A 22,982-nucleotide genomic window follows, 5' to 3' on the forward strand; every position below is an offset into this window, starting at 1 on the left:
GTGAAGGCTTTTCAAAGGTGTCTAAAAATCAAACTATCACAAGCCAGCTTTGTCTCCTTTCCTTCCCTCCTCCCCCCAAATTGACTTTATTTCCATCCTCCTTAGAAGCATCCTATTCCAGAATAGAAACCCCTGTTATCAAATCAACACAATCTCAACGATATTCTACAGAAGTAAATCTTCTGGACATACCAGTATCATGGGCAGAGCAAAACGAGGGGCAAAGGACAGGTCTTGGGTACATTTTTTTTTAAGCCAGGGAAAGAAATTGGGAAACACTTACCGTTCCTTCAGTTCCCTACCTGAGTCCTGCCTGTCCTTCAAGGGCTTTCCTGTGATGCTCAACCGTCTGACTCACGTTCATGTCTGTGCCCCCACTAGACGAGAAACCACACCTTATTCAGCTTCGCACCTCCACTACCCGCCGCTGGGCTTGGCTCAAGGAAGGTGCTTCGTAACTTTCTGCTGAATGAACTACTAATTAACTTACGTGAAGTTGTCCACAACCTGCCTGGATCCCTGCCCTCGGCCCCCTGCAGCACACAGCACTCCAAGCAAATGCCTATTCGTGGGGCCCACGCGGCCCTGGCTCTGCTGTGTCTGTGCCTTTACACCTGCTCTTCTGTGTGTGACACACTGCACTCACCACCTGGCCACCTCACCTGAGCCCCCAAGGAGGCAGCACAGGCGAGTGGCTCCAAGGCCGTCTGCGCTCTGACTGCTGGCATTCAGGTCCTGGCCCAGCCACTGATGCTTGTAAACCTTGGATAAGCTGTTTAACCTCATGACAGTTGCATTTTCTCCACTGAAATGATGGGATAACGAAAGTGCCAACCTCAAAGGATTCTGAGAGAATTCACTAAGATGCTATTTGTAAAACGATGAGCGCAGTGCCTGCACTCAAGAGATGCTGCCTGCGGTTGTTACTACCATGACGAGAAGGAGGAGGGCGATAATGAGCATCCCTAAAAGTTTACCTGAGCCTCTCCGCCGGCTCTTTCCAGATTCCACTTTGCTGTAGAGTACCGTGTCCCCCAGGAGCCTGCAGGGGTCCAATCTGATTTGACTTCCCATCACCTGCAGCTCCTATGGCTTTCCTCACCCACATCCAGCTCCTGGGAGTGTTCTCTGGACACACAAAGACACGACTACTACAGACCACAAAGAGAGTACTGAAAAGCAACACCCGACACCAAGGGAGCCTTCCTACACCAAAAAGTAGGCTTTCAAAGATGATCTGATAACCTCCACACACTCAGAAAGGAAGCATGACCTCTTTTGCATAAGGGAGCAGCTGATGGTTGGGAACATCCAGGGAATGTTAAGTCGGGACGCAGCATGCGAGAAAAGAGTGCTCAGCCTGCCTCTCTGGTCCACAGGAGCTCAGAGTCATCAAGGGAGACAAGCTCCTGGAATCAAACGGTCCAACCACACCCAAGTTGCATGTTGACAGATATAGTCACCTCAGCTGATGGTGCCAAGGACAGAGGAGATGCCAGCCAGGGGCTTCTTGGTGATGTCATTACTGCTCACTTAATTCCCTAACATTCTGATATTATTTTTGTGACATTTGAACAAGTAGCTCCTTTAAAACACACACACACGCGCGCGCATACGTACACGCACACGCATGCGCGCGTGCGCAAGTAGGCACAACTCCAGAGACACTGATTTCCCAAATAAAGAAACATCTGTGTTATAGCAGCTGCCTTTAAAAAACACTTTGGTTATTAGACAGTTAGCAAGTTTGCCTTTATAGTAAAACATTCTAAACAGGAGTAGAGGAGATCCCAGGATTCTGTTTATGCATTAAATAATGAAATTTGAGCTTTCTAAGGAAACCAAGCTATTTTTTAAGAACAGTGAAAATATGTTCTATTACAAATTCTTCTATAAACACCAGAAGGTTTAAAAGGATCAAAAGCAGACAAATGATGTCTTGTATTAAACTCTTAATAAAACCCAGGAGAACAAACCTAATTTATGTGGTGACAAAGCATTTTTCATCTCGTGTTACACATATTCTAAATGTATCTACTGCTTTCCTTGTGTTATTATGGAATCGTACTAAATCTTGTGACCAAATGAATGAAATTCATCAACTACTATTAACAAAACAAAAGGCTGAACTTATTTCATTAGGAGACTAGAGGGTATGAATCAGTGTTTGTGGCTGAATACCCCTCTATTCTCCGAGAATCACAGCACTGAAGAACTCCTTTACTGCCTCCTTCTCTTCACTGCCAGCATGCAAACGTGCTCCATCCTATTTGTGTCTGCAGCCAGAATATTTGTGGGGTTTTTATCTAGACTTCAAAACAATCCATTGTTCACAAATCTAGGACACAGCCACAAATTTCTCACAATATCCCAAATGAACATTCACTCCAAATTGGGTTTTACAGTACATGAAACGTGAAATCTTTGAAAACGGAAACCAGTGATCAACAGAAGCTTCCCCGATTAAAACCACGGAGTAAACTAGTTAGACACACACTAGTTACTTTATTTCTAGGATTTATGGAAGATTTGAGTTAGAGCAGAAATGGAAAAAAATCTGATTTTAATACTCAAGTGTAAGGTAATACCCTACTCACAAGCACCCTACTTTTTTCAATTTCCCCGATATTTACAAAAATCCAGTTTATTTTCCAGCAGAAAAGTAATTATGAGAAAGCAATTAAAATAATACTGTGATACTCATGCAGTGTTCCGGGCACTTTGGGATGTTTGCAGACACAAAGATCTTTCCAATCATCACCGATGAACAAGATTTCCTCCACAAAGTCAGAGGGATTTGTTTCAAAATGCAACAATATTCCTCATGTCCTCTATAAAAGCTCTGGAACAGTCATTTAAGTTCCCAGAGGCAAGACACACAATGGCTGCCTAACAGGAATAAGCTTCAAGCTACACGGCTGCCCATCCAGAAGCTGCGTTATTGCTCTGTAACAAGAGGCAGCTTCAATACTTCCTCTGCTGCAGAAAGGCCTGAAGGCAATTCTCCAGGAGCCAGTGAGCTCCAGCAAGGAGTCCTGGACACTCGGCTCCTGACTGCAGAGCAGCGTCCCGGCTGCGAGCAGGGCTCAGAGCTGGCTGCTCGGATGTGAGTCGTGGCTCTGCTGCTCTCTAGCTTGTGTGGCTTTGGGCAAGTTCCCTCATCTCTCTGGGATGCAGGTCTGCACCTGCAAAATTCGGGCAATAATGACATCTTCCTCACTGGGATACCGGGTGGGGCTAAATGAGATAATCCTTTCTTAAGCTCTCAGCCGAGGGCCCGGCACATAGTAGAGGAAGCGTAGGCGACTGTAATCGACAAGGGGCAGAGCGAAGAGGTAAAAATGTCCCAGTGTATCCACCAGCTATGTGGATGCTTGCCCATTTATCCTAGGACCAGAGATGCTGTCAGGGGTGAATTACACATAGTGGTCTCATCACTGGTCAACTGACCAGCAAAACCCAGGAAAGTGGTTACCTGAGTACAGCTAAACTGAGGTTTTTTTAAAAACAGATGGAGCAGGAAACTCTGTTCACTAGTTGCTCATCTTATTTTACTCTAAGTATTCGGAAAGAGTCGGGTTTAGCTCAGGTAAGCAGGGCCCTTCTTTTCCAAAGCGTCGGGCAATTGCTTCTCACATGACCGAGCGGCGACCATCCTGATCTGGAACTGAATTTTAATTTGATGGGCAGCTCGCCTCTTTCTTTTTCAGGCTGCTTGCCATCACCAGCAGGGGTTGGAAATGCAGAAATGAAAAGCCATTTGGTTCATACTTGGGAGAGCGGTCAAATCAGCCATGAAATCATGGTACTTACGAACATGAGGCGGGTAGGTATGTTGTCTGACTGCACCAAAGGGTTTTTATAGAGCCAGATCTCCTCCGGCTGGATGACTCTCTGGAATGGATCCAAGAACTCCGTAAAACTGAAACGAAACAGAGAAAGGCGTGAGGGCTGAGCGCTGGAGACGGTGGCTCCTGCACACGCTCAGGCGGACGATCTGGCCTCTGGGGGAGCGGGGGGCGGGGGGGAGGACAGGCTGCCCGGCTGGTGGTTCTCGGCCAGTTTCAACCGGGGAAAGATGGAGGTAGTTACCAAGACTGTAGAATCTTCTGTCACCACCGGCCAGCTAAGACTAATTGTGGGCATGAGAGAACGGCTGTGAGGCTGACATACAAAGACTCTAGAAACTTGGGGATCCAAAGTGAACTGGGAGTTGAAGTCCAGAATGGTGGCTCAGACTGGGGCAAGGCCAGGCCAGCAGCACAGTCTCTGGGAACGAAATGGACTTGAGTTGGAACAAAGGTGAGGGAGCAGCAGGCAGGACCAGAGGAAGAACCAGCGGTGTTCTTCCCTTCACGTTCCCCCAGACGGCACCCTGCCACCATCAGCACCACCAGGAGGCAGACTGAGCTTCAAGAGAAGACAGAAGGTAGAGACAGGAGAGAAACACAGAGGAGAGGAAAGAAGGAAGGGAGAGGGGGATGCGGTACGTTCTGGGGCTGCTACCAGGAAACTGGACAGCTCTAAACAGCCCCCTCCTCATCTCGTCGCCTCCCGACCCCTCAAACATCCTGGGAGCCCAAAACATCCAGGCGGATGAAAAGAACCACCACCAAGAGAAAACCTGGAGGGAAGAACAGAGACGGCAGGTTTGCTTTGTCAGCTCTTGGCCATCAGGCCGCCTCCCAGCTCTCCAGCTCAGCTCTTCACCTGGTGAATTCAGTTCAGAATGGCTTGAGATGTGGCCGGAAGGAGAACAGGGGCCAGGTGACTCAGGGCTTGAGTGCCAGGCTAAGGAATTTGGCTTTTGAACCAATGATGAATTGGTTCTACTGAGAAGTGTAGAATGAGAATTGGTTCTACTGAGAATTGGTTCTACTGAGAAGTGTAGAATGAAACTCCCCATTCCAGATAGCGGCGAAGATGGGGAACTGCAGCAGAACAGAGAAGGGAAGGCAGAGAGAGTTAGGAGGTTACGGCAGCTGTCCCAGCAAGAGACTGCTGCAGAGTGAAGGAAAGGGCAGGACAGAATGGAAGAACGTGCACATGGGAGGTGGGTGGTCAAAGCAGATTCCAAGGGCTCTGGCTTGGGCTTCCAGGAAAAGCGGTACCATCACCAGGATGGGGAGGACGCGGAGGTCAGCTGTCCTCTCGTCTAGGGAACCACACCCAGGTGACCAACAGTCTGGGTTTGCCCAGGACTCTCCTGGCTTTAGCACTGAAAGTCTTGTGTCCCCGGAAAAGCCCGTCTTAGGAAAAACCTAGATGGTGGGTCATCTTAATGCCATCCCAGCCCTGGGACAGAATCAGGGGTCTCACAGCCTTGGTTTCTACCCTAGACTTGGGCCTTTGTATGATCATGATTTGTTTGTATGTCCAGCTGCACTGGGAGGGTGTAGAGGCTGGGGGTCACTCCAGGGCTGTGTCCTCAGAGCCCAGTGACTGCAGAATCTGATATCTGTTCAGGACTTTGAACAGCTGCCACAGAAAACACCCTCAGTCTGATCAGCCTCACACTGAATCCTATCACGTACCTACAAGAGACCTAAAATTCAACCTGTCTTTTGTGTCTCTCTATACATATCCCTCCCTCTTTCTCTGTCTCTCTCTCTTCCTCTCCTCCCCTCCCTCTCCCCCCAGTGGAGGTTTTAAGTCCTAAAACTCTGTCCCTCCGTCTGTGTATTTATGTAATTTCAAGAAGAAAGCAGTGCTGGCCCCTGACTGTTTTGTTCAGCACTGTGTCCAGAACATTTCTACTGCAGGATCTTACTGCAAGTGCCCTGAGATCCCGTCATTGATGTGTAAGGTAACTTCTGCTAACGGCCCTCCAAGCCTCCTCCAAAGTGAGACACGGGGGAGCATGCCGTCTGGGCGCTGGGAAACCTGCTCTCTGCCCCAGCTCTGCCATTAAGCTGCTCTGGGCTTCAGAACAAGCCACTTCTCCTCACTGGGCCTCAGTGCCCTCACCTGCAACACGGGAGGTTGGGCTAAGCCAGAGGTGACAAATGGAGATGGGTCAGAACCACTGGAGACACCCTACCCCACACCTACAGTCTTGGTATGGACTGGGCCTGATATGTGGATTTTAAAACACTCCCCAGGTGACCCTGAAGGGCCCAGCACTGAACGGAATGATCCCTAAGGGTCCTGAGCCCTTGTCCTTAAGGAAAGAAGACTTAGAGATTTAGCTCTCCACGTTAACAATTCTTCCGTCTGCTGCAGGACAGGCTATGGAGTCAGGCCCATCCACGTTCAAACTCCAGCTCCGGCTGTGTGGCTCTTAGTGAGTTCCTTAACATCTCTGAGCCTCAGTCGTCCCATCTATAAAATGGGCACTCCTTAAAGTGTGGGAGTAAAAATAAAATGAAAGAATATAAAGTACCTAACAGAGCATGAACAGAAAGCAGCATGTTATCACCCTTATCATTTTACTCTTGCCTCCATCTGCAAGTTTTTACTAGACAGTTTTCAGGCTTTCTTTTGGGGGGGTGGGGGGATTCATTTTGTAACAACCTACTCACTGCGCCCCAGTGTTTTTAAAACATTTTAAATATAACTAAGGAAAAAGAATTTTGTTTTAGAGTTGTTTTTGAGAATATACTTGTAAAAACCAAAGCTTCCAGAACACTCCAGTTACTCTGGCTGTATAGCAAATTACCCCAAAACTTAATGTCTGAAACCAACCATTTTGTTTTGCTCATGTTTCTGTGGATCAGAAAACTGAGAAGGGTCCAGCTAGGCAGAGTTCACTGAGAATCTCTCATGTGGTCACAGCAGTTAGATGTCAGCTGGGGCTGCATCACCTGCAGGCTTGAGCGGGCTGGACATCAGGATGGCCTGTCACGTGGCCACCATGGGTGCCGGCTGTTGGCCAGGAGCTCAGCTGGGGCTGCCGCCTGGAGCACCTCACATACTTCTCCAGCACCGCAGTCTCAGCATAGTCCAACTTCATCCAGGTTGCGGGTTCCAAGAGGACCAGGCAGAAGCTGAATGGCTTTTCTGACCCAGCCTCCAAAGTCTTGTGGCATCACTGGGTTACATAAGGTCAGCCCAGATTCAAGAGAGGGGACCCTACTCTACCTCTTGGCAGGGGTGTGGCAAAGTCCGCATTACAGAAAAGCAGGTAAGGGCTTCCCTGGTGGCGCAGTGGTTGAGAGTCCGCCTGCCGATGCAGGGGACACGGGTTCCCGGTCCGGGAGGATCCCAAATGCCACGGAGCGGCTGGGCCCGTGAGCCATGGCCGCTGAGCCTGCGCGTCCAGAGCCTGTGCTCCACAACGGGAGAGGCCACAGCAGTGAGAGGCCCGCGTACCGCAAAAAAAAAAATAATAATAATAATAAAAAAGAAAAGCAGGTAAGATGAGAGATATGGCTGCAGCCACCTTCCATATACAATCTGCCACCCACAGGCTGTCATCGCTGTAATGGTCCTGCAGCTCCCACTCTCAGAGACCCCAGAGCCTTGATTCCTGTGTCCTCCCCACACAGCTGGCCGCAGGGACAGGGAGCTGGCACACCGCTGAGCACTGTCCTTCCTCACCTCCTTTGTCTCCCCAGGGACACTATCCTCGTGGCCATTTTTTAAAGCCTTGCGCACCCAGCCTTTTGCACAATTCCTCACCCCCACCCTGAGTGGCTGCAGCCAGAACACATCTGTCAAGCCAATTATATCCTTTGGGAGCAGCAGTGCCAAGAAAGATAGATGTCCCCTGTCCAGCCATGCACCAGCCACAGGCGTCAGCTTCTGAGAATCCAGATAGCGAGGCAGCTACGCAGAGGACATGGGTCTCAAAGTGCAAACAGGAGCAGAGGTGGACATGTGGTGGAATGGAAAGCTCTGGAAGGTGTGTTCCCAAGAGAGGGCATGCCAGGCCTGGAAACATCCTTCCATGTGCTCTTTGTAAAGTGATTTGGAAACAAGGAAATGGAAACCCCGCTTCCACACGAGTCGCTCAGGCATGGGCTCTAACTGCCTGCTCGGCAGGCCTCACTACACACTGAGGACCCCCCAGCAGCAGCATGTACGATCAGGGCTTCCCGAATGTTAATGTGCCCGGGAACCACTTGGGGGTCCGGTGAGTGAAGATACGGCAGGTCCAGGGATGGGACTGAGGGCTGGCACCCCAACAAGCTTCCCGCTGATGCTGACGCTGCTGGTCTGTGGATCAAACCTGGAGTCGCCAGAGGCCAGGGCAGCAGCATAACCTAGGAGGGAGCTTGTTAAAAATGCAGAATCTTGTGCCCCAGCCGGGATCTACTGACTCAGAAGCTTCATTTTTAACAAGATTGGTGTGAGTGCTACAGCTGGAGACACAGAGCTCTCGGGGAAAGCCAGCGCTTCCCAACTTCGGCCATTTAAGAACCAAATTGGCCGGTGTTGCCTGATCCGCCCTCCACCTGTACTGTGATTTTTCTTCAGACTTTGTAAACTAAAATGAAGTTATTCTAGAAGAAACTTCATGACACTGCTGAATTATGAAATCAGGATTCCCTCTATAAACAGCTGGTAAACGTCAGAATAAATACAATGAAACAAAAGCATGCTCTTAAATTTTACCTTGATGATTTTGCCTCTGGGTGGAGGCCTGCCTTCCCTGTGATGGTCAACAAGACCTTCCGTGATGGAAGGAGAGGGGGCGGGGCGCATGCACCCCCTCCGTGGTGTCGAGTCAGGTGGATCACATCCACGTGTAATCTAAATCCACCTTGCAAAGCCCCTACAATCCTCTCCAGCACCACTTGTGTCACAGGAAAGGCAGAAAAAAGATGAAAAACAAAGGTGACAACTCAAAAGCACAGCAACCTGGGGCCATACGGTAGAGAAGAAAATAGCCCCACTGGTCTTAGGAATGCCTGCAAGCATCAGCATACCCCAGGCCAGGATAACTCAATGTCCTTGAGTTTTCAAGAAAAGGATGAAGAAAGTGTAGCAACTCTTGGACCACTGTGAGGTGTGTAAAACCACTTTGCTTACTTTCATTTCCAGTAAATTCAATGCAGAGAAAAACATCTCAATGCCCAGAAGGAGTCTGACAGATCCACGGATGCAGAGTTCCTCATAGTCTGAGGCTGAGAATCAAAACTGTCCTCACTGTGAATGGCATTTCTGCATCACTGCAGAGACTCATGGAAAAAAGGAGATTTGGTGTGACGATCAGTACTCCAATGACGTGGCTAACAGGGCCAGTTATCCATTTTCACTCCTGACAGGCTGAAGAGCAGAGAAGACTCCTAAGACTTGGTCAGACTTGACAACCAAAAGTAAACAGAAAGGAAGAGCTCTATGTGAGAAGGAAATCTAACAGGTCAGAAAGTATCATTTATTAATTGTTCCAAAGAACAGATGCTAGTTAATGAGACCACACAGGTGTGAAAGCAGTGTTTTCTCCACTGTTACTGATAAACTCTGATTCAGCAGCCAGGGCCAGCCCAGCCTCAAAATAACTGACTTCTTCCCCCAGGCAGAGGCTAAAGGAGGAGTAAAGCCCCCGCCAAGCAGATAAAAACATCCTGGTGTTCTCAAGTAGGCAGCCAGTTACCCCTGCTCCCCAAATCCCACACACACGGCCTGTCGCCCTTCTGTGGCCCCCTAAACCTCACCAAGGAGAAGTGCATGCAATTCCACTGTCACACACGGCACCATGGGAGGCTCTCCAGGCCCAGCCGGGCATCAAATAAAAACATCACTTTGCCCCTTGGAGGACCCCCAGACCAGGGCCAGCTAGATTTAGAGTGGTGACAGATACACACCACGCTCACACACGCTCGCAAACACACATACGCATGCGCACACACACACTCTCTCCTGGTGGCTGGTCCTGTTTGCATAGCTCACCCTGCCCTTAAGCAGCCTAGGATACATGTCTGCTTATAGAGGAAGGGGCGCAGTAGGGACAGACAGCGGACTTCCATCTTTGCCTATTGCTTATTCACTCAACAAACATTTACTGAGTGCCTGTGATGTACCAGGCACCGTCCTGTGAACCCTGGTGTATAGAACACATACAGTCCCACTCTCATGGAGACTACAGTCAAGAGTTGCTAAGTGCCACCTGATTGAGGAATGAGATGTCAAGGTCTTTAGTTACAGGTATCAGAACTCTGCCTACACAGAAGCTCGCCACCCCACTCTACTTTGGGGGGCCTCACTAGTTAGACCCATGAGATGGCCTCCAACCTGGAACTGCATGTGAGGACCCTGGGCCCCTAGGGATGTTCCAGGGTGTGAATCTGTTACTGTCCACCTGCTGAATGTAGCAAGGGATTCAGCCCAAATCTGGGAACCCAGAGGAATGGCCACTCTTGACATCACAGTATCAGGAACAGCAAGTCCCTGAACAAGCGACCACGATGCTACTGCCCCCTGTGCCTCTTCTGACTCAAAGTCAAGTTCTCAAAGCCCCAGGGTCTCCCCATTAACTAAAGGATAATGGATTCCATAGATCTGTCAATGACCTTTAACTCATGTACCTTGATAATATGCTTCTTTCAAGACAGGTTAACATTTCTGTCACATACTAGACTCCGATTTCAACATCCTTTCCCCCAACCATAAAAAACACAAGATCGTATGGGAATATGAACTTAATCAGACCTTTAACTTGGTTCAAATCTCTGATTCGGCATTTGCCAGCTGGGTGACTTGAAAAAAGTCACTTAACCTCTCTGAGATTTAAGATCTCCCTCCTCGTATCCCAGGATGGCCGTACCTCCCAGGGCAGTAATAATACTGCTATCGTCAGCAGTAATAAATGTTAGGATTTGGCACAGCACCTGGGGCACCAAAGGGCTCAGCCAAAGGTGGCCGCTGTTCTTGCAAACATGAACAAGAAGAAGGATGCTGACGACACGATGACCGGCTCTAAGAAGCTCTCCCCTCCCCCATTCTGCCCCACCCAGGGCAGTGAGGTTGCATGCTGCAGGAAGGAGACTGAACAGCACAGGTGAATGTCAACAACTACCGCATCCTTTAGCCATTCTATGAGGAAACAATGGCCCAGAAGGTCACTTTTGAACCTTGCGAGATCCGACTGAGGAAAAAACATGATACCCTTTCCAGGCGACAGCAAAAAGCAAAGCATGTTTCTTAATTGCACTATTGACTTTTCCTCTCTAGTGGGCCTCTCTTATGCAAGAGGGAAAACACTTACAAACGGTCAGCAGAACAGGCAGGCAGCTCCACCGGTAGGGAGGAGGCATTGGGATTTTCCATTAGTCCTGGGGACAGGCCACTGAAAGAATATACTGATGGATTATCTCTGTGAGCCAGTAAACCGGAGACCAGCCACCGGACAGGACTTATCCTGGGTCGGGGAGCTTGGCCACCCCCAAAGACAAGGGTAACGATTATAATAATAACAATTTATCACAGTTATATTATAATAATAGATACTTATCACATTTGGAGCCGTCTTGTGCCAAGTGCTTTACTTGGTGCTTTCCAACATTACTTTGTTTAATCTTCATAAGAACCCCATGAGGTAGAAATTACTGTTACAGTATTCCCATTTTAGAGATGAGGGCACTGAGGCTACAAGACATAGGGTGTCTTACCTAAGTCTGCACAGCTCTATGGGCTATAGAATGTCCACTGTTCCATGTCCTCCTCAGCGCACAGTCTGGAATTCTAAGGAGGTCAAGGAACATGTGCGCACATGCACACATGCGTGCACACACACCACCAATGTAATGGCATCTGCAATTATTTTATTAAGAGAGATAATTTTCCACAATTAGAAATACAGTCTCACTCTTGGGAAAATGCAACATGTCGATCTCAATTCTCATGCAGTGTGAACGACTGAGATCAGATTCTTGCAGAGAGCAGCTCGCTGTTTGTTGTGAAAGAGAAAAGGAAAGAATAACACACTGGGAAGGAGGTGGAAAGAGAAATGAAGACCCCCAAGAAACCGCTCCCACCACCTCCCTCCTCCCTGTCATTCGGAAAAGCAGGTTCCCTGCAGCAGTAGACTTAATCAAAGCAACCTGCCCTTCCTGGATGGAGGAGAATTGCATCCAGGAGACCAGCCGTGGACCAGACAAGGAGCATCTCCCAGAGTCACCAGCACCCTCTTGGGATGGTCCCTCTCGCTCTTGCACAATAAATGAAAAGACTGGGGCTTAGCAAGTGTAACTGCCCACCGAGGCGGAGCCTGGATTCATCCTCCTCCCCTCACTCTAGATCTCACGTCATTTTCAACTGTGTGGGCGCAGACTCCCGAGGGCAGCCTGGAGGAGCTTTCCAATCATCCCTTCCAGCTGTGGGACCTTGGTCATGGCACTTCGCCTCCTGGACCTAAGTTTCCTCATCTATGAAGTGGTGCTGATAACAGCACCTGCCTCAGAGGGTTGGTATGACCAGTAGATGAATGACTAAGATGAAATGCTGAGGGGGGTGCCTGCATGGAGAGAGTATACTGTAGGTGCGTTGTTGTACTACAGCAAAAAGCCGAAAATTAAGGCCTGATATGATGTCCTCCCTTGACATCTGAAACCACAAAGGCTTCGAATGTCCTAACCACAAGTTCCTTCCCACTCAGCTCCCTCAGCCAAACAACCCTGCTTATCAAGGGGGCCAGTTACAGTACCTGCTTATCCCCAAGCAGCAGGTTTCAGTCCGCTGCCAGCCCGTGGACTTATTCTAACAAGCCAATCACATCCTCCTACAGGAAGCAGTGGGCACCCCACCCCCTTGATACTACAAAGCCTGCCTCCCATTGCCCCCGGCTGTTTAGTGTGCTCCTGTGTGACCCTGTGTGACACGCAGTGGGCTGTGAATCTGTTACTAATAGACTGCTTTCAGCCTCATCTGTCCAGTGTTGGCTGTCATGAACGGTCAGGATCCCTATAACTCAACTCCAGGGCAGGAATCCCTCCCTTGCCAAGGGGGGCAAATAAGAGGTGATTAAAACAGGTACTCCTCAGCTATGCCCTCCTAAATATGATGGGGTGGGATGGGGTAAGTGGTGGGACAGTGGAAACATGTGGGCCAAGCCTGGAGATGTCCCCCATCTATCCAGTGCCCAGGAAAGAAGAGAGAGGACCAGGAACAGGCTGCATGGATAACGCAAAGCTACTGACTCGGAGATGCTCTGCTCACACCAACTCTTCTTCAGCTTTTAGAAAAATGCCACTAACCTGCACACTCTACCTGTGGTCAGCAGTGCTGGGACCACAGACCCCTGTGGACCACTGACACAGGCTACATGGAGCGCACGGCATCCCCATGAAGCATTCTTCCAGACATGTATACTCTGAACCTAATCAGAACTTTGGGCTCAGCTGCCAGCTTGTTGGAAATAAGGGGCAAAGGAACAGACAAGCCCAGAAATAAAGTTGTAATGTTCCAGGTGACAAGAACTGGAAGAGGTAAGACAACCAAGTGTAACCGCTGTGCTCTGACTGGATCTTAGGTCAAAACAAATGTTTTTTCAACTATTTAAAAGAAACTTTGAGGATGACTCGGGCAATTTTGGAACTGGAGAATGAGCTGCATATTAGGTGACAGTAAGGGAATGTTACAATTTCCTTCAATGTGGTCAAAAATGTGGCAGAATATTTTTGGAGAACGAGCTGAAACATTCAGGGTATTTAGGGTCATGATCGTCAGCAACTTACTTTCAAATAGTTCAGAAAATTATATAGAGAAACATAAATACAGAGATAAAGCAAATAGGATAAAACGTTAAGTGCTTAATCTAGGTGGAGTATACGGGGAATTGTTTTGCTCTCTCAATTTTTCTGTATATTTAAAATTTTCCGGATAAAACATTGGCATAGTGAGGTCCTGGAGCAGGACCCTGAGTGGGGGAAACAGCACAGAAGGTAGTGTTGCCGTGAAAGTGCAATGGTAGCATCCAGAGCTGTGGAGTGAAAAGCCTATCTTCTACCCTTGCCACTTACTAGCTCTGACCTTGGGCTAGTGCCATCTCCGCTCTGAGCCCTCGCTGCCTCCTCGGGGAATGGAGATAACCATACCACCTGCCTGGAGGGCCATGATGAGGAATGAACGTGAGGACTTAGCGTGGACTCAGCAGAAGACCGGGCTGCTCTCTGCTCAGCTGTCACCTCCCCCAGGAGTCATCGCCAACAGCAGTGGCATATTCAAAACTACTGCTTCACAGAAGAAGCAGAACACATTCGGACATGCCTGCGATGGAGCACAGGCACAGATGGAAGCTTAGTTTGCAGAAGCACAATGTTCAGAAAACATATGCTTCACCCCAGAAGTCCAAACACTTCTACCGAGGGTGCCTTCCCTTCGGAAGGAAGCAGCAGAAGACTGGAAATGTTTTAACTGCCTGCACTCACACAGAAAATCCTGTTCTACATAAACTCAAGCTGCAAAAGCTAACACGTCGGGGCCAGCTGGGGCTTCGTGACCTGGGGCAAGCTGCTAAATCCCCTTCCCCATCTATAAAATGGGCAGAACACCCTGCCGGGATGTAGTGAGAATTCGGTATCATCATCAGGGCCCAGAAGAAGCACTCAACAACTGGCACTGACACGGTCATCGCTGAAAAACTCCAAATTAAAAGAAATCATTCCTAAAATACTTGCACACCGAGTAACCATGTATGGACCTTATTTGGATCCTGATTCGAAGAAATCAGCGTTAATTTTATTGGGTGTTACAAATGGTATTGTGGTTTGGGAGGGGGGCAGGCAATTGAAGGTTTTGCTTATCTTATTTTATTTTTTAGTTCTCACTGGTTGAAGTTACTTTTTGAAGTATTTAGATGTGAAATGATGCCATATTTGGAATTTGCTTTAAAATACTCCACAAAAAGACCAAAAGACAGGGACAGTGGAGGAAAACAAATGAAACAAAAGTGCTGATAACTGGTGGACAGTGTTGTAAAATTCCACAACAAAAAGGATTTTTTTTTTCTAATGATTTCACTCATTGGCTATAAAGGCACCTACAAAATTGTGTCTTACCAGCCAAAGCAACTGATACTCTTGAAAAGTACTATTAGCTTTGAATGGATTTCAGTAAAGTGTGACAATGGGAAGATTAATGCAAAAAAAACAGAAAGAAGAAAGGAGAGAAATGGAGCAGTCTTCAAAAAGCCACATACCTGGACATACCTGGAAACCCTCAGGTTAAAGGTGCCCCAGAGCCTGGGGTGATGAGAAGCCCTCTCCCTGGCTCAGATGCTGCCTTGGAAAGCAGGTGCCTAATAAGTAGGATAATGAAGGGCCTGTGGAAATGAGCCCTGCAGCGGCCGGTGACTAGGGGCAGAGCCAGGCCACTGAGTCTGGGATTCAGGGAAACCTGGCTGCCAGGACTTCTTGGAGCCCAGATCCCCAGCCCAGCACAAGCTCCTCATCTCCCAGCAGGGCCAGCGACACAAAGCCATCCAGGACTGAATACTCTCTGGGCCAGACACCCTTCCCAATGGAAAATGATGTTTGGTGCAGAAACCACTGTGCTGTATCTGAGCCACAGGCAAACAAAAGCCACTCCAAAGAAAAAACTAGTAAAAGACGCAAGTGGGAGAAAAGTGTATAATTTCTTTGCTAAGAGACCTCAGTCTCCAATTAATCTTCGACTCTACAATGCCCAGTGAACCGTTCATTCCTGGATTAATTAGGAGTCTTTAGGAATTTAGCCAGAGCGTAAAGCACTCTGGAACGTTCTACATACCCATCCCCAGACCAGGTCACAGCAAGATATCCCAGGACACACCACTGAGCAGAGAACTGGGACAGAAGAAATGCCCCTCAACACTCAGTGCAAAACACAGTGAAGACAGAACTTAAATTTTAAGAGGCTTCGGAGCTGTAATTTTAATTAAAATACACCAGCCAGGGCTTCCCTGGTGGCGCAGTGGTTGAGAGTCCGCCTGCCAATGCAGGGGACACGGGTTCGTGCCCCGGTCCGGGAGGATCCCACATGCCACGGAGCGGCTGGGCCCGTGAGCCATGGCCGCTGAGCCTGCGTGTCCAGAGCCTGTGCTCCGCAACGGGAGAGGACACAACAGTGAGAGGCCCGCGTACCACAAAAAAAAAAAAAAAAAAAAATACACCAGCCAGAGAGCACTTGTTTCTAAACAGGAGACTGTGATATGTCTTTGAGATTTCCCCTCCCTTATAACCTCATCTGATTTCCCCTGGTGTCCATTACCAACAGCGAAGGGCAGCATCGGGCCTTTCTTACCTGAGTCCTTTGCAGAAAGCAGCCAAGTCCTGACCTGGACTAAGCCCCTGACCTTCCCTCCATGACCAATTTTCCCCGGTGGAGGGATAAGGTCATGTTCTCCTAAAACGGTCTTCAGTGAGGCTGGCAGGCGAGAGGAGGCTGATGCGTGAGATGGAACAGCCATGATCAAAGGGCTGAGGGCCAGGGACAGTAGTGCTCAGGTGAGAGGCTGATGGCAGGGCCCAGGTCAGCACTGAGAACAGGAATGGCCAGGCCTGTGGTTTTTAAGCAGATAAAGCCTCGTTTCTGCCCCCAAAGTTTGTTGCTGATGGTGAGCATCACTAAGTGTTTTCGTAGCCACTTGCCCTGCAAACCCTGAGCTCCTCAGTACAGAGTCACATTGAGCCAGGGGCCTGTGGACATGGGCCTGACCTTGGACAGCTGGAGACACCCCCATGCTGGCGTCTGTGGCCCCAACAATGGCCAGCTCCTGAGTCAAGGACCAAGCCACGGCTTCCCCTTGGTATAACCGGGCTCTATGGCTGGGATGAAGCTGCTCACTCGAAATTTTCCTAAGAAAGGGATGAAGATAACCAGGTCCTCATCACAGCTGAAAAGATACAGCAGCACGAGGCAGAGTAAGAGCCACAGTGGAACATCAGTTCCAAGAGGCACCCTGGATTCTTGTCTACATTTTATCAGAGCTGTATTCTCAGGGCTTAGAACAGCACCTGGTATGTAGTAGGTGCTCAATAAATATTTGTTGAACAAAGGAAACCATCAACAAAACAAAAAGAGAACCTACCGAATGGGACAAAATATTTGTAAACAGTATGAACAATAAGGAGTTAATATCCAAAATATATAAATAGCTCACATAACTCAATATCAAAAACAAACAAACAAACAAAAAACCAATTAAAAAATAACCGGAAGACGTGAATAGGTAGTTTTTCCAAAAAAGATATACCAACAGAAGACAGCCAACAGACACATGTAAAGATGCTCACAATCACTAATCATAGAGAAATGCAAATCAAAACCACAATGAGGTATCACCTCACACCTGTCAGAATGGCCATCATCAAAAAGTCTACAAATAACAAATGTTGGCAAGGATCTGGGGAAAAGGAAGCCTTAGTACACTGTTGGTAGGATTGTAAATTGGTGCAGCCACTAAGGAAAACAGTACGGAGCCTCCTCAAAAAAGCAGAACTACCGTATGACCCAGCAATTTCACTCCTGGATATATATCCAGAGACAATGAAAGCACTAATTCATAAAGATACATGCACCCCAATGTTCACGGCAGCATTACTTACAATAGCCAAGATGCGGAAGCAACCTAAGTGTTCACCAACAGATGAATGGATAAAGAAGATGCGGTATACATACAATGGAATATTACTTGACCATCAAAAAGAATGTAATTCTGCCGTTTGCAACAATGTGGATGGACCTAGAGAGTATTATGCTTAGTAAAGAAAGACAGAGAAAGACAAATATCACTTACACGTGGAATCTAAAAAAATAAAACAAACTAATGTACATAGCAAAACAGAAACAGACGCACAGGTATAGAGAACAAACTAGTGGTTACCAATGGGACGAGGGAAGCAGAGAGTAGCAAGATGGGGTAGGGGATTAAGAGGTACAAACTACTATGTATAAAATAAATAAGCTACAAGGATATATTGTACAGCACAGGGAATACAGCCATTATTTTGTAATAACTTTAAATGGAGTATAATCTATAAAAATATTGAATCACTCTGTTGTACACCTGAAGCTAATATAATATCATAAATCAATTATACCTCAATTAAAAATAAATAAATATTTGTTGAATCAAGACTAAACAAAGAAATCCAGCTGTTTCAATAAAGAGCCAATCCTCTGCCACATGGAATCTTAAGTCAGAGGAAAGGAGAAAGAGAAGAAGGGAGAGAGGGAACTGAAGGAGGGAAACTGATCACTTTCCCAGTGCTTCCTACCTGCCAGCAGCCTGCCAGGCATGTCTTACACCTTCTCTCAATCATGCCTCACAACCGAAAAGGAGGCACTGTTATCCCCATTTTCCAGAGAGAGAAACTGAGACCCAGAGAGTCTTCTTCACCTGCCCAAGGTCATTCAGCCAAACTGGAACCCAAACTCAGATCTTCTAACCATAATCCTGGGCTCTTTCCACTGCCCCCACTTTTGGAAACGTGGGCAAGAGCGCTCTGAGGGGGACGTGTGGCCACGGCTGCGTTGCAGATAATAACGTGGCTCAGTGGAGGGGGCAGTGGGAGGGCCCAGGGCCTGCCCAGGTGGTACAGAGACACAGCCCGAGTTAGCAGCTCGTTGAACTAGGAATCAAAAGAGCTAACTAGCTCTGACTCTACCACTGATTACTCTGTAATTATAGGAAAGTCACTTGCCCTTCAATGTTGTTACTTCTTTATAGGTAAAATGGAAATTCAATCACTTATTCATCCATTCATTTGCAGTTACAGCAAGGTAGTTAAATGAAAAGAGCAGATTCTGAAAGAACTTCCTTGGGCCTGAGCTTGGCCAAATCACTTTACTTCTCTGTGCCTCATCTGCAGAAGGATTATTATAAACGAGATGACTAGCACACAGAAAGCAGGCCCAACACTCATCACCCACTCCTTCTCTTATTCATTCGGCAAGCACTGACACCCCACCCACTGAGTGGGTTTTGTGAACCTGGGCTCCTGGGACACATTCTCTTGTTCTTCCATCCCTCTCCCTGCTCACATTCTCTTTCTCAAGCTCCCTTCCTTCCCTCCAGGCCCTTCATGAGTAATGTTGGCCCCGCAAGGCAAAGGCCATCAGGCAGTGGGGACCACATCTGCTCCACAGCCACGCTTGCCCCTGACTTCTGGTCTTCCCAAATTGACATCTCCAACCCTGAGCTCTCACTCCCCATCCTGGATTGAATCTCTAGTTGCTTATGAGCTGACAGCCACGGGTTTCCTTTTGGCTTTGGGAACCAGTCCCAGGCAGGCAGTGGCCACCAACACTGGGAGCCAGAACACCTATTTGTGGCTTAGCTGGTAAATCAACTCGAGTAAGTCTTTTCCTCATTTTTCTCATTAAGGAACTGGACTGGATAACTTCAGAGTTTCTGTCCAAATGCTGCAAATCTCCCCTCCCAAACAATGCAGAATTTAACGATTATGGACCACCTACATTCCAGCTGTGGAATTATGCACTTAACATATATTATTTCATTCAGATGTTACCACACCCTACAAGGTAATTTTTGCCTATTAAGAAACTGAGTTTAGGGCATGCAAATTAAAACCACAATTAAATATCACCTCACACCTATGAGAATGGCTATCATCAAAAAGACAGGAGGGCTTCCCTGGTGGCGCAGTGGTTGAGAGTCCGCCTGCCGATGCAGGGGACGCGGGTTCGTGCCCCGGTCTGGGAAGAGCCCACATGCCGCAGAGCGGCTGGGCCCGTGAGCCATGGCCGCTGAGCCGGCGCGTCCGGAGCCTGTGCTCCGCAACGGGAGAGGCCACAACAGTAAAAGGCCCGCGTACCGCAAAAAAAAAAAAAAAAAAGGAGATAAGTGTTGGCAAGGATATAGACAAAAGGGAATCCCTGGGCACTGCTGGTGGGAATGTAAATTGGTGCAACTACTATGGACAACAGTATGGAAGTTCCTCTACATCCGTGACTCTAAGGAGGGAGGGATAAATTGGGAGATTGGGACTGACATATACACACTACTATATATAAAATAGATAACTAATAAAAACCTGTTCTATAGCACAGGGAACTCTACTCAATACTCTGTAATGGCCTATATGGGAAAAGAATCTAAAATAAAAGGAGTGGATATATGTATTAACTGATTCACTTTGCTGTACACCTGAAACTAACATAACATTTGTAAATCAACTATACTCCAATAAAAATTTTTTAAAAATAAAAATAAAAATAAAACAAACAAACAGTATGGAAGTTCCTCAAAAGATTTAAAAAAAAGGACCACCGTGTTAACCTGCAATCTCACTCCGGGTATATACCCAAAGGAAATGAAAACAGGATATCAAAAAGATATCTGTACTCCCATGTTTCATACAGGATTATAAAGCCAAGATATGGAAACAACCCTTGTCTGTCAATGAATGGATAAAGAAGATGTGACCTATATACACAATGGAATATTATTCAACCTTGAGAAAGAAGGACATTCTGCCATTCACAACAACATGGCTGGACGTTGAGGACATTAAGCTAAGTGAAATAAGTCAGACAGAGACAGACAAATGCTATATGATTTCACCTACATGTGGAACCTAAAAAAGCCAAACACATAGAAACAGAGACTAGAATGGTGGTTAACAGGGGCCAGGGAGGTGGGTGAAATGGAGAGATGTTAGTCAAAAGGTACAAACTTCCAACTATTAAGATGAGGAAGTTCTGGGGCTCTAATGTAGAGCATAGTGATTATAGTTAATAATACTGTATTATATACTTGAAATTTGCTAAGAGAGTAGATCTTAATTGTTCTCACCACAAAAAAGAAATATTAATTATGGGATGTGACGCAGGTATTAGCTAACGCTAATCATTTCACAATATATAAGTGTACCAAATCAACATGCTGTACACCTTAAACTTACACAATGTTATATGGCAACTGTATCTCAGTAAAGCTGAAAAAAGGAAAAAAACCTGAATTTAAAGGTTAAGTAACATTGATAAAAGGACGCTAATAGTATGCTACTAAATAAATCAGCTATTGCTTCTTGCCTTAACTGACCTCCCAAAGTCCTTTATTTATTTTATCAATGGTATCATCGGGGGGTGATGGATCAAATGGATCAAACGTATCAGCACCCAGTGCAACTGGTAATATTACCAACCAGAATGATCCCCTTGCAAAATACCAAAGGTGCGTCTATATCACTCCATGCCCAGTCAGCAGAAGGGTGGGTACCTTCCCACCTGTAAGTGTAACTGCTTTGTTTAAAAACATTACAATAAAACTCCATGGCTGTCTCTGAAATATAAAAAATCAAAAGCAGAAGAGCTTTACTCACCACTCTCAATGGTCAACCTGCTAGACATATGACAGAGACTTCCCTGGAATCTGCAGTCATTACTGGAAGGTCTTAACTGGCTTTCAAGATTTTGCACAGCCCTGCAAATTTGTATAATCAAGTTTGGGAAAGTGTGTAATCAAGCTGATTTATCCACAATCATCTCCCCCCTATTATCCTCCTTGTTCCCCCATTCTGCAATTACTTGCATGGAAAATTTTTATGTTATGGAGACACACAGGAGAAGGCAGCAGGTCCCTTCTGAATCCTACAGTGAGGGAGGGGCTCAGCTCTGCCCAAGGAGATTGGGTCCCTACAGGAGACGGCCCTGGGCAGGCTGACCTCAAGACAGGTAGGTTAAATCGGGATAAATGCCCAATGAGCCCTCGCTCCAAAGTGAGGGCTCCTCTCAACCTACACTCGCTTAGAAACTCACAACTACTTCCTCCAAGGGAGGACTCACCATGTCCAGTCAAGGAGTGACCACCACCAGACACGGTCCAAAGCAAGCCAAAGAGCAACAGTGAAAAATGATGTGCCCATCGATACTTGTTACCGGCTCTGACGCCTGAACTCCCATTCTCTTCCCTATAGTAACAGTAATGTAAAACAATAATATTATTTATAACATCTGGCATTCATCTACCACACACTGTTCTGGTCATTCTGAATGTACCATATGTCTTTTCAACCTCACAACCACTATGGAGTATTTCTGGTACTATCTGACCATTATACAGATGGTCAAACTGAGGCTCTCAGAGGCCACACAGTATTAGTGCAGCAAGATCTCAGAGCCTGTGCTCATATACTCAACAAGTGGTCCTGCCTGATCAAGGGAAGGGTGGAGACAGAGGGGCCATGTTCACATCAAAGCATTAGCAGATCTTTAAAAGGAACATTTGGGAAGAAGCAAAAAAAAAGTTTGAAAAACTGAAAGAAAGCCACTGACAGATGGAAGTTGGTGCGGTCATCCTGATTTGAGGCTGTTGGCAGCACCAGTTGGATCTATGGAGGGCATGAGAAGTCCACAGACGGAGGCCCTGGTCTTAACTGGGCCACCAAGTGCCTTGTGACCTTGGTTTTTCCATTTGTAAAATGCTTGAATGGCCTCTAAGAAATATCATTTAATGACTTTTAGGGTTTGGAGACCTTCTAACAGGAGAACAGCGCCAAGTTAAGAATGCCCTGGGGCAGTGGTTCTCAACCCCTGCTGCATAGTACACTCACTGGAGGAACTTTTAAAAAATATCACTGCCCTTGCCCTGCCCCAGACCAATTACATCAGACTCTCTGGGCATCCAGGGTGAGGCACCCCTGCTCTGGAGCCTCCTTACAAAGTGAGGCAGGCAGGAGGCAGCTCGGAAGGTCAACGGGACATCTCCCTTCATTCTTTGCACTTTTCCTGTTCTTTTTTCTTTTGTTTGGATTCTCTCTTTGGCTTGTCTTTACCTCATTTATTTCCCTGCTGAATGAATCAATAATGGTCCTTTACAAAATGTTACAAGGAATCCACAGTGACCAACATCAAAAAGCATGTGCATGTTTTGAGTTCTGCCCATGAATCCTTCTACTTTATGAGGACTCCCCTTCTCGAGGTGGCCCCGTTAGATGGGAGCTAAGCAAGCAGGCAGTGCTCTCTCCATCCGTGTCACCTGTTATGGGCTGAGACTGGTCTGGCCTGGCAGCAGGTCCCTAAGCCTTGGAGGCCTTTCCCAATGGGCAGCACCAAGACTAGAGTTTGGGTTTGGGGAAGAGAATCAAAGGGGCCACGCC

General features: G+C 47.3%; 1 protein-coding gene across 5 annotated transcripts in view; it reads right to left on the reverse strand.

Moving 5' to 3' along the window:
• PLPP4 (phospholipid phosphatase 4) overlaps positions 1-22,982 on the reverse strand; it is a 192,667-nt gene that overhangs the window by 143,869 nt on the left and 25,816 nt on the right. For all 5 annotated transcript variants that reach the window (XM_067709226.1, XM_067709222.1, XM_067709221.1 and 2 more), the window contains exon 2: positions 3,814-3,922. In XM_067709226.1, coding sequence (XP_067565327.1) covers positions 3,814-3,922 — 109 coding nt within the window. The remainder of the gene's footprint in view (positions 1-3,813; positions 3,923-22,982) is intronic.

The sequence above is a fragment of the Pseudorca crassidens genome, chromosome 16 (assembly GCF_039906515.1).
Source record: "Pseudorca crassidens isolate mPseCra1 chromosome 16, mPseCra1.hap1, whole genome shotgun sequence".
Classification (NCBI taxonomy): Eukaryota; Metazoa; Chordata; class Mammalia; order Artiodactyla; family Delphinidae; genus Pseudorca; species Pseudorca crassidens.